Source organism: Montipora foliosa, chromosome 3 (assembly GCF_036669935.1).
Source record: "Montipora foliosa isolate CH-2021 chromosome 3, ASM3666993v2, whole genome shotgun sequence".
NCBI lineage: Eukaryota > Metazoa > Cnidaria > Anthozoa > Scleractinia > Acroporidae > Montipora > Montipora foliosa.
The window spans coordinates 9,172,430-9,184,929 of NC_090871.1; the positions used below are offsets into that span (position 1 = coordinate 9,172,430).

The window sequence follows — 12,500 nt, forward strand, 5'->3', positions numbered from 1 at the left end:
CCCTATGGGGAGTGGTCAATTATGTTTGTATTGTATTGTACTGTACGCCTAATATATTACCTTTTAAATACAAGGACTTGACTGTTTTCAGCAAACAACTCAGTTTTAGGAACCGAAGAAGTAGGCGTGGTGCTTAGGGCTTGCAATTCTTCCGGAGAGTCGCTTATTCAGACCATTACCATGACCTTCGTTTGTTTCCCTCTGTGTCATAGATGCTGTCACTTATGGTCATATTGTGAACAGTTGTCCCTATAAGAACACGGTGGATGTTGTAGAACTGAAAGGCAAGCATCTCCTTCAGGTTTTCGAGCAAGTGGCATCACTGTACGATGAAAATAAACCCAGGGGATCATTTCTGCAAGTTTCGGGTATTTTTTAAAATTTTTTTTCTTCACATACAGAATGCACGCTGTACAGATGTTAGGGAGTTTAAAGGCGCCCGCAAACGAGGAAACAAAGTTTCGGAAACAAATGTTTCGCCGATTGCGGCCCCCGGAAAATCTGTTGCGGAAGATTCGCTTCCCGAGAAGCAAAAATGTTCTTGAATCTGTTCAGAAACATTTTGCTTCCTGAGCAAATGTTTCCTCGTTTGTGCACCAAGGAAACATTTCAGGAAGCAAATGGTTGCAGTCTCGCTTGAGAGAAACGCAGTATAACACTACTGTTGACACTACTCTAATGTCAACTCTCTGGTGTTTTGAATCCCTAGGGGAACAATGAACAATAGAACTTGGTTTTAACACCAGTGTTAACTCCCTAATGCGACCACAACCAATGTTTCCGCAACAATGCTTGCGGTCGCATTGGGGAGTTAACACTAATGTTCAATCAAGTTCTGTGGACTTCTTTAGCTTGTACGTTTCGTTTTCCCATTTCAGACAACGTGATGTTCCCCAGGGAATTTTCCTTTTGCTTTTTCATATGTTATGCATACAAGTGCACGTGCATAAGACGACATTTGAAAGAAACTGTTCCCCAGAGTAACACCACGTGGTCTGAAATGGAAAAACAAAACGTGCATGCTAAAGAGATCCATTGTTCAATGTTCCCCTGGGGATTCAAAACACCAGAGAGTTGACGCTATAGAGTAGCGTCAACACTAGTGTTAAGGCCTGTTTGAACAGTTTCGACATTTGCTTCAACATGTATTTAACATTTAAAAATAGAAGAACCGTAGCCAGGGTAAAACATATTAAAAAATTATTATAAAAAACGTTCACTGGCTATATACAGTTAAAAACTTTCGAGCTTTCGGCTGTCAGGCTACAGCCTTCAGTGGAAATGAATGGAAAAAATGATGACAACTACAATATATACAAAAATAGGTGTGAAAAAGAATATAAAAACGGGAAAAAATATTTGTCAAAAAAACTAATTGTTCTTTTTTAAAAGAATGGAGTATTGATTAGGGAGCGGCCTAGAATTGTTATCTGCATGATCTATCGAAGCGGTGTGCCAAGATTCCAGTGTCTTGCGGGTACGAGAAGAACCCTTGTCAATCACTTGGGAATTTTTAAAGTCAATAGAGTGATTTGAAGACCAAGCGTGTTTAGCGATGTTGGAGCCTCTTGCGTAAGACTCTTCTCTTGCCGTTGACTCTTTCCATAACACACTCAACAGTATCGATCAACACATCTCCTTTACCATCGAAGAAGAAAACAATAACCAGATCGCCTTTCTGGACGCTTTGGTTACTCGCAAGGATAATGATCTTATTATTGAGGTTTACCGTAAACCAACCCACACTGATAGGTATCTCGATTTCTTCTCCCATCATGACAAACGACACAAGACCAGTACAGCTGAGACTTTGTTACATCGCGCAACTAATCTCCCGAGCACAAAACAAGGAAAAGAGAAAGAACTTATTCATGTCATCGACGCTCTACAATCTAACAATTACCCCCAAAATGTTATCTCCAACATACTAAAGAAGAAATCTTCTACTCAGCGAACAAATCCCATCCCAACACCTGAGGAACTTGTTTGCATGTTTTTTAAATGGGTTGCACCCTCCGAATTCTCCAATTATGCAGTCCTCCCCTATATTAATGGCATTTCTCAGCCTCTAACTAGACTCCTTAGAAAACATGATATTCGAGTTGTCAGCAAGCCATTCAAGACTTTACAACAGGAGTTTCCCTCTCCTAAGTCCCGCCCTCCGATCGATCTTCAACCTAACGTGGTTTACAAAATATCTTGTGCCGACTGCCCATGGAGTTATGTTGGCGAGACTGGCAGATTCTTTGAAACCAGAAAAAAAAAGAACATATGAGGAATGTGAAGTCTTACGCAAGAGGCTCCAACATCGCTAAACACGCTTGGTCTTCAAATCACTCTATTGACTTTAAAAATTCCCAAGTGATTGACAAGGGTTCTTCTCGTACCCGCAAGACACTGGAATCTTGGCACACCGCTTCGATAGATCATGCAGATAACAATTCTAGGCCGCTCCCTAATCAATACTCCATTCTTTTAAAAAAGAACAATTAGTTTTTTTGACAAATATTTTTTCCCGTTTTTATATTCTTTTTCACACCTATTTTTGTATATATTGTAGTTGTCATCATTTTTTCCATTCATTTCCATTGAAGGCTGTAGCCTGACAGCCGAAAGCTCGAAAGTTTTTAACTGTATATAGCCAGTGAACGTTTTTTATAATGTATTTAACACTTTGTTGAATCAAATGTTCGGTGCGTTTGAACAGTTCGTCCAACATTGTTGAAAGGGTAAAAAATGTTGAAAGCTTGTTAAAAGCGTGTTGAATCAAGTTTAAATCTGTTTAAACTTGATAATTGCCGTAGTTTATCTGCCGTAGTTTATCTGAACGAGAGAGACTGGTTTCTAGTTCTTAGTTCCTCGCAATCAAATTTCGCGAAAGTGTTGGTTCTTTTGTTATCGCAATGTTGGAACCGTTTGAACTGCGTCCGCACAACTTTGTTTTTGCGTCCAACATTTGCCCAACATCCGTTCAAATTTTGTTGAACGAATGTTGGTCAAATGTTTAAACCGTTTAAGCAGGCCTTTACACTGCGTTTCACTCAAGTGTAACCGCAACCAATGTTTCCTCGTTTGCGGGCTCCTAATTTCATTGGGTAAAAGAGGAAAAAATAATCGTTCTGCACGTGCCGCGAGCATTTCAGTGCATTTCTTTGCGTTACTCTGCGTAACGACGTAAAATCACCAAATTTTAAATTTTGGTGACAACGCAAGGATACTACAACGAACAATTCATTTTCTGTGTTTACTCTGAAACCGCTCGTACCAATTAATTTTAAGGATAATTCGCCCACATTGTACGAAGTGGACGAGACGGAATACGACGTTTTCAACCAATCTCTAGAGACACCAATAACAATAGAGAAATGTTTGACTTCTGGTGGACGAACAAAAGAAGCTAATGAGAGATCTTCTTTTTTTCGTCCAACAACATGGCGGCGATGACGTCACGTGTAAACGTCCTATAATCGTGATAGACTTACGATAGACCCAAGTCTTATTTTAAGGGGGCTTTAAAGATCTTAAAATCACTACACCGAAAACAAGAACCACATTAGTGCGAGGAAAACAAACAGTAACTACTTCCACCAAATCTCCATTTTCCTTGAAGCCTCATCTACACTAATGCGTTGTTAAAATTCTCGATTTCATCTGAGTGAAAAGGCAGCAAAATGTTTATATCCACGCTTGAGTTTTTTCCCGATAATCGTTCTCATCCATTTGTTGCGTATCCACATTAAAACGGGAGCGTTCTAAAAACGAAGATATGTCTAGAATATACCTGCTTATTAACCTGGCATTTAAATGAAAGTGAGGCTGGAGTTGACCTTGTTATGGTACAAACCTCCCTGCTTTTCTTATGTCAAGGTTGTTGCTCTCGTGCTCATTAGTTGTAATTTCCATAAGGCAAGAGTGTAGGGGTACCCTTCACTTTGCTCGAAGACTTTGGTTCAGGAAAAAAAGTGACCTTGCGATTGGTCTTACGACACTCATATTATCCATTGACTTTCAGGACTTCAAATTACGTACGACCTGGCTAAGGCTTCTGGTGAAAGAGTCGTGGACATTAAAGTTCGCTGTGCCACCTGTCAAATCCCTGTTTACAAGCCGCTAAATGAATCGGCGATTTACAAAGTCATTCTCTCCTCTTACTTGGCTCGGGGAGGAGCGGGCTTCGGTGTAATCACACGGAACAAACTGTCCCATAGAGTAGGGAGTGTTGTCGATAATGTTGTGGTGATGAATTATTTCAAGGCGAAATCTCCAATACTGACAGGAATAGAGGGTAGAATTAAATTCATCCAAGGTGACCATTCCGTGATATGCAGTTTAGTGGGCAATCTGTCTTTGAGTGTAGCTGTGACATTTGTCGCAATTTTCTCTCCGTTTGTAATGCGTGTCTTTGTGGAGCCTTAAATGAATAAATCACTTTATATTTGATATGTAAATTAGTCGAAGAGGAACCCTAACCAGCATAAAAGCACAAGCGTAACTCAAGTGAAAACACCACAACATGCGCATACTTATCGAAAGCTTTTTGCTAATGCGCATGCTCTAAAAGTTATCTGACCATAATTCAATCAATCCCAAATGGACGTACCACATGGGAGACAAAATGACCTTAGTTTCAAATACAAATGGGGATGAATCTACCATCGGAAAGGTATATGTCACATTTTTTCATGGGTTAACAATTCCCCCACAGGCAATTATGGGTCCAAACGGGACTGGTTAACGACGCGCGGCCCGAATGTTCGGGATGGAATTAACGTTAGCTCTGGCGCAGCGTCTAGGGCCGGGTTGCTCCAAGCATGGTTAGTGCTACCCAGCGATAAACGGCTGGCGCTAACAAGGCTTCGAGCAACCGGCTCCAGGTCTAGGGTTTAACGCTAACCAACGTTAAATACCACGGAAACCAATAGGTTTTGATGCCTCTTAACCAATGGTTAGCGCTAACCAGGCAACCGGCCCCAGAGGTACAGCGACTACGGTGTTTATTCCCCAGAGCCTAGAGATGATGCCTTTTGTTTAGGACTGAATTTTAACGTATCGAAAATGGTCTATTATTCTAACTTGTCTTGCTCAATTTAGGATGCTTGATATCTGGAGCTAACAGAAAAGGAATGAGCTTGAAAAAACGCGAAATTTCAGTCTGATGTTTGTCGTAAACGCGATGCAAAAGAGATCCAGCAACACGTTAAAGAAAAGGGAAATGTCGGATTTTCGCTTTAAGTTTCACGTAAAGTGGAGTGAAGCTTGTTACTTTGGCTTCGCGTGACCCATGGCATCTCTAGTTAATAAAAAAACTAAAACTAAAACAAAAACTCGGAGTCATTTTTGGAAATGACGCTATACATGTATATATGAAGCTGTTTTGCGCACAGGGTGTCTGTATGTTCGAAATATAAAGGAATGTATGATGTTTGATGCAAACCAATTATCCAATCAGTGTGGAGCAAACAGCGTGACGGTTGCCCACGAAATCTCAGCCGCGGTTGTTGGTCGCTCGAAAAGCTGCATTTCTCGAGTATTACTCGGCGGTTAGCGCTTGGATTTTGAATGGATCTTCGATTGAATGGCACGAGAAGAAGCGTCAACCTTTCAGCGTCAGTGTTCGATTTGAAAGCCGGGCGATTCTAATTTCTGGGTGAAAATCGGCTTGGAGCTGGAGCGGTCGAAAATGAGCTTTCCACCCTTGTCTCCTTCTTATAACGTGTTATAAGGTGTCAGCCGCAGAAATGACAATACACAAAGACTGAGGTAGGTTTACGTTTATTTTGAGCTTTAACGTAGTCATTTCTCGATGTAAGTTTACGATATTAGGACTCTTCAATATTTGCCATACATTTCTTTATATTTCGAACATACAGACACACTGTGTGGGCTCCCTGTGGTCAACAAAGTCAACGTGAGTTCATGCAGAAAATTGCGATAAGGAGCCAGATATGAACGATCTATGACCATGAAACTCATTTTTTCCTTGTTTCACTTACCGGAAATGGTTTTCGGGTTCTTTATTTTCCATACAACTTGTTACGTAGAGGGAAAACGAGAAGAAAATTCCGCGTATACGGCAAACGCGAAAAGGCCTTCTTTCACGAAGAAACGGGAAGCGGCAGCCGGTAAACGCAGAAAATGGCGGGAAAATCATGGTCACGTGATCACTTTTGCCGTTCGCGTTTCACCTAAAGGTGATGCTAAATTTCGACTTAGTAAGGCTAACTCACGTCAAAATCCGCAACTCATATTACAGTTTCGACACAGTTATGTAAAATTTAGGCGACAATTCTTGGGTAAACTTGTTCACAAAGATTTTATTTGCAATTTACAACTACATGTAGCAAACGACGGACAGGAGTTAAACTTTACATACACTGCACGAAAATTTCAGTTGCGGAAGCAATTAGACAGAACAAGGCGGGTCTCAAGAAGCCCCGGCTTCGAGCTCCGATGCGGGAGTATCGAGTTCTTCGTCATTGTAGATGTTCTCCGCCTAAAAATCAAAACAAAGTCAAACAAACGTTAGACCAATTGCATCGAAAGCGCGAAAAATTTCTTCACCTCAAATAGACCCATATCACTCAATGTCCAAACAAAAGATCTTGCACGTCAAACCTCTCATCCATTGTGAGGCTAGACGTGCGAATCCTTTATTCCCCTCGGACTCCAAAATCGCCGCCGAGTGATAAAGGTGAATAGCCCACTTTCGATATATTAAAATTTAGTCCTAAAGAGGAATATAAGAATATAATACAAGGATTTGCATGAGTTTATTCGCTTTTTCACCAATCCCACAATACAGTTCATTTTGGGGGTTATTTGCATTAAAACAACGGATATCCAGTTCACTAAAGCAGGATACAGTCTCAAGAGTAATTAACTTGTATTGTTTTTATGTAAAGCACCCCCAAAGCGTATTGCATTATGGGATGGTGAAAATAGTCAATTCCCCAGAGCCTCGAGATGACGCCTTTTGTTTTGGACTGAACTTTTAATATATCGAAAATGGGCTATTACTTTATGTGAAGTTCTTAAGCCTCATTAAAATACTGGTAGCTGTCGGTTAATCGAGTGGGTAGTCCAGACTATTCACAAGTCTCAAAAAACTGAAAAGGTATAATTCATTTAATTCTAAATAAAAAATATGTGACTTCTACAGTTTAAAGGTAATTAAATACTTGATGTAATACTGAGCTTAAATCAAAGAGCAATACATAAAAGAAAAATTCTATCAAAGGACGCCATAACTGTAATAACTATAGCTTTCCTCAACCGAACAGAAATCGATTGCTTTAATTTTGCAGTGTTACGCTTTGTGATTTGAGTAAAAATCACGTGCCACATTCTCAGCCAATCAAGGTCAAAGGAAAAATAATAGCCCTTATGCGTGATGACGTCTGACTTGCTAATTCGAAAATCAAACTTGTAAATTTTGGGTGGCGTCGTACCTGATTGAACGGGATTCAGGATTGGCCAAAAACAACAGAACGAACAAAGATAACAATGGATTTAGCAGATAAAACAATAGGAAGTCAGACACTATGCAGCCAATGAAATCCAGTGTTCAACAAGAGGTACGACCCTACCCTAAATTTTAGCATGAGCTAAATCCCAAAGGAGCAAACTTGAAAAGAAACCCCACGTGCGAACAGTATTACACGTGCAAGTGATGTAAATAATTTCGTGCAAACGAGGCTTGGTGGTGAAATCAGCTTGTCAGACGTCATCACGCGCAAGGCCCATTGTAACTTTCTCCCCAGCATTTTCCCGCGCTTGGCGTTGACCTCCTTTCTTGCTTAGTGACAAGCGTTATGATTGGCTAATTTGCTCTATCATCAGTCTTTCGCGATAATCGTTCTGATATGACTAAAGATGAACCAAATCCTGCGCTGTGATTGGCTACCCGAGCGAGCAAGATGGAGCAACCTTGCCCGCTCGGGATTTCTCGCTTGGTCCCGCAAGATCATTTTTTGGTGTTTTATCCCATATCATAAATCCTTTATTGATGAAGCTTGTTCGGTCAAGATGGCTGGATATTGGCCTCGTTCTTTTTTTTTTTTTTTTTGCGTGTTTATGGACCGAGACGAAACACGCCAAAAAAGAACTTCGCCAATATCTACCCATCTTGACAGAACAACCTTGGTCAATAACCCATATATCTTGTTCACGCTGTGCAATGAGGACGAAGTATCCTAAAAGTAAATTGGTACGCGCTGTTTCTGAGAAAAAAATAGAAAATGCTTTGATTCACATTTGTACGCTCGCGTTGTCGTCAAAACCTCAAATTTGGTGAATTCACGTCGTTGTTGTAGGAGAGGCGCCCGCAAAAGAGGAAAATGTCTCCTCGGCGTGCAAACATTTGCTGAGGAAGCAATGTCGTTGCCTTGGCCGTCGACGAAACTTAAACTCCTCATTGATGGAAAAATGTAACATTCGGTATGAAAGGTTGTCCAGCGAGACAATGCGATGCATAATGGCTAGTAATAGTTTATGCCTCCAAGTTATTAACGTCTCGCCAATTCATGTCGCATTCTTCCCTTTCAGATGACCCGTGGTAATTCTGAAGTCATCTGTACACATTGAATGCCTCAAGTTTTGTCTAGTTTTTAAAAATATAAACAGTATATTTTAAGACTAACGATTGTCCATGTGTTAAAAATGTTAGGAAGAAGATATCGCCGACGACGAATTGGGATTTTCAAATGACATTGCTTACCATTTGCCAGACTTGCATGATATTGTCTTCTGACACACTGCATATCACCCAAGCTTCGTTTGGATTCCAAGAGAAATCCGATATTTTTGCTGTGTGACCACCGTGAATAAACTGCAAATGGACAATGAACCAGTTAATAGAGGATGTTACACGCCGGCGCGAAGATACGAGTTTAATCTCGAGTGGTAAAAACAGTAGATCAGCGAGTGACTAAAATATTGTTTTTAACAGGAGAAAACAAAATTCATATCTTCAAGCCAACGGGTAATTTTCGTTTTAACAAACAGAGCCAAAAAAAACTAATTTCAAGCACAAACTTAATCGCAGCTCGGCGGCTGTAATTTCTTCAATTCTTCGCATTTCTTCTTCTCCGTGTTAGCATTTTCTTGTTCCTCAAAGAAGGAGTCTATGTCACCTTCTGAGAATTAACGAATCCGTCGCTCGCCATTTTTCACTAACTGTTTGCACAAACAACCACGCAAAAATGACGTTACCAAAAGTGAGCTATACATCTTCGCCACTCGGGTTCGCATGCATTTGTTCCATTCAAAAACTCATTAATAATTCATGAACCTAACAAGCTCTCACTTCGCGTGCAATTTCCATCCCTCAAACTGACATTGGACATTTCGTAACAATTACACGACGCAATATCCCATGTTACTATTGACAAGCTTACCGCTCTAAAAAGAATGAAAACAGGCAGAATTACAGCTTGAATTCAACAAGAAATAGCGTTTCTAAGCTATGCCGCGCTGATCTACAGTATTTAGGTCTAAAAACCCCGTTGAAGACGGTTAACTTTCAATTGTTTTGCTGGGTACTACTATTTCAATACTCTAAAAAAATCGACTTTCCGGGAGGTTGTCTCGTTAGTCTAGTGGATATCGGAAACTGCAAGGTGAAGCCAGCGATCCGGGTTCAACTCTTTGCCTCGCCTACTATGAATCTTCTCAGCTTGTTTTAAGTAGATTTGAAGTCCAAAGTAGACTGTACGTCGTATAAGTTGAATAAAAAGGGAAATGTCAGTTTGAGGGATGGAAAGAAGTGATGACCGAGCTTTAAACCCGAAAATACACTCCTCATTAGAATTTATGTAAAGAATAGTAATTATGAGGCCCGACTTGTTTTTCTTGTATGGACTCCAGAGTACGGTGGCCCATAGAGACAATACAAACATAATATTTCCACTGGGACTTCATTTTGTACTGACAAATAGATATTTTAATCTATATCTTACCGTGATATTCACATCTGTTCAACGAACTATATTTCTTCTATTTAATTTACTTAGTTGTATTGCCTCTATGGGCCCCCGTACCAGAGGGACACAATTTCTGTGGAAAGTTTTTGAAGCTGTTCAATAAGCTTGCTTGTTGTGTTTTATCGCGTCAAAAACCACTTGGCTTTGCTTCGTAGTTTTAAACGCGATAAAAAACTCCTGCTCGTTTATTAAACAGTACATAAAACAACTAAGGGCACTTTCCTTTTGTCAGAGCTGCCTGGCCGTTGCCCAGACCCAGTGCCCCAGACCTGTTGCCCACACCCAGTGCCCAAAGACACCTGGAGAGGAAGCCGAGGATTTCTATGAGTTTTTTTCCCTGGAGCCTTGAGGTGGTGCCCTTTGTCTTAGACTGAATAGCCCCTTATGCGAGATGACGTCTGACTAGCTGATTTCACCACCAAGCCTTGACAATTTTTGAAAATCAAACTTGTAAATTTTAGCTTCAGCTGAATCCCAAAGGAGCAAATAATTTTGTGCAAACAAGGCTTGGTGGTGAATGTTTGAGCCATCATGCATAAGGCCTATTTTAATGCATCGAAATTGGCCTATTGGGAAAGGTATGTGAGACTCAGCTCTTGGCTCTTAATGGGGACATTGTTAGCCCTTTAAGGTCCGAGGGGACCTTCACTGACGAGTAAAATTGTCTGGTGTTTGACAGAGTGGAATCTAAAACTTAAAAAGTGGCCACGGGAGTTGAAAGGTTAAGCCCAATGCAAACTGATGCAACAACCCCCAAAATTGTTGGCCAACAAATGTTGCGTCTGTTTGCACGGGGCTTTATACATGTTCATCAAAATACATAAATGTTAAAGTGTTCAAGGCACTAATTCCAAGTACACACAACAAAAAGTTTGTTTCTCTTTAATACCAACCAGTAGTTCAGGAGGACCATCTTCAGCATCCTCAGACGACTGTTCCTCGCCAATTTTGCTAAGAAATATCAATCATTAGATTGATTAATAATTAGTTTTTCTGACTCATCATCATATCATATCATATCATATATCTTTATTTACCCTCGGATTTTTTAGAGTAGCTTGGTGTCTGAAGCCTAACATCACTAAAATCATCTTCCGAATTATAAAATATTACAGTAATACACCAATGTAATAATTTTGGCCAACCAAATTGCTGGGTTTTTTTTTAAGTGAAAACTGCAACTTCGAGCAACTCATTCACTCAATACATGAGGAGGTTCCAAAATACCTGAGGTCCCATACATGCAGTCGTCTGTCTGTTCCACTGGAAGCAAGGATTGTTTCGTTGTGTGGAGACCACTGGACCTTGAGTAAAAAGACAAATAAACAAACAAAAAAACAATGACAAAGTAAAGGTGGGCTTAAGTTCATCACTTTTTTTCCACATAGTAATTACATCAGTAAAACGAGGTTAAAAATTCATTGTTGCTTGGTGTGTTACATGCAATACACTGAAACAACAAGAACTGTGGCTTTCCTGTTGGACATGGTAAAGGCAACAACAGACTCACAGACTCCAACTGGTACAACTAGCCAGTTGCCTTGGCTAGATTGTATGCATACAACCACAACAGAGGAGTTGAAATAGAGACTTCAACAAGATATTTTTGGATTTCCAGTTCAATAAGCGGAACACTCAGTCATGTTGCTTCCATGACTAAAAAAAATAGAGAGAAAACTCAAATTCTTTAGGTCTGACATATTCAGGTATTGACCTGTTATTGACCTTGATGTTAGATGAACCTTCAATGTGTGGTTCCAGAAAATATCCATACCCCCACCACGGAGGGAATTGGAAATTCCAGGAGGGTTGGGGGGGGGGGGGGGGAACAAAGGCCCGGGGAATTCTGGAGGAGAGGGGGGACCGTTTGAGGCGAAATTCACGTCCAGATGGAAGGAAATCAATCAATTCACTTCATACGTTAGAAGGTGCCGCTTACCAACTTTCGTGGGACGTTCTGAAGTTTTAAGTACTTACATTATGATACTTCTATTAGTGCTGTTGCCAAAGAAGGTTTTCCTTTTTCCTAATAGTGCTTTGGTGGCAAACCAGCACCAAATAAAACCGTGAAATAAAGACGATTTTGGAAAGGAGCCACCATTACTCATTACCAGTCTCCAAAGATTAGTAGCAGTTGTCCGTGATGGACTGGTAACTTGCCAGTGAATGTTCTTGCTGGATACTTATCAAGAATCACTGCACTTGTGAAGCATCCTTTATACATTAGAGGCTAGCGCTGTCATTTATCAAGATGAGTACAGAAAACTTGCTATTAACTCATTAGTCTCTCTTTTTCTCTTCTTCATTACATAATTTTGTAAAAATGTGATTGCGATAGTGTCCATTTCAAGTGCGCCAAATTAATGTTTCACACATTTTGTAAACAGCTCAAAAAATTGTCTATTTGCAACTTAGTATGGTAGTAGCTCTCTTTGAATACTGGCAATACTGTATTTTACATTTTAGACCAGCTTCTGTATACATAAAAATAATAAAGTTAAGGTTGTGTATTTAAGGTAA

At 40.2% G+C, this 12,500-nt stretch overlaps 2 protein-coding genes across 3 annotated transcripts in view; one reads left to right on the forward strand and one right to left on the reverse strand.

Annotated features, from left to right (window-relative positions):
• The window catches only part of LOC137996671 (snake venom 5'-nucleotidase-like), a 16,175-nt gene extending 11,676 nt beyond the window's left edge, over window positions 1-4,499 (forward strand). For both annotated transcript variants that reach the window (XM_068842193.1, XM_068842194.1), the window contains exons 6-7: window positions 213-368; window positions 4,013-4,499. In XM_068842193.1, the coding sequence (XP_068698294.1) occupies window positions 213-368; window positions 4,013-4,416 (560 nt within the window). In that variant the 3' untranslated portion in view covers window positions 4,417-4,499. The remainder of the gene's footprint in view (window positions 1-212; window positions 369-4,012) is intronic.
• Window positions 4,500-6,294: 1,795 nt separating this feature from the next.
• LOC137996672 (histone-binding protein RBBP7) overlaps window positions 6,295-12,500 on the reverse strand; it is an 18,882-nt gene continuing 12,676 nt past the window's right edge. Inside the window, exons 14-17 of the mRNA XM_068842195.1 lie at window positions 11,208-11,284; window positions 10,874-10,931; window positions 8,717-8,827; window positions 6,295-6,493 (exon numbers count right to left, since the gene is read on the reverse strand). Coding sequence (XP_068698296.1) covers window positions 6,425-6,493; window positions 8,717-8,827; window positions 10,874-10,931; window positions 11,208-11,284 — 315 coding nt within the window. The 3' untranslated portion in view covers window positions 6,295-6,424. The remainder of the gene's footprint in view (window positions 6,494-8,716; window positions 8,828-10,873; window positions 10,932-11,207; window positions 11,285-12,500) is intronic.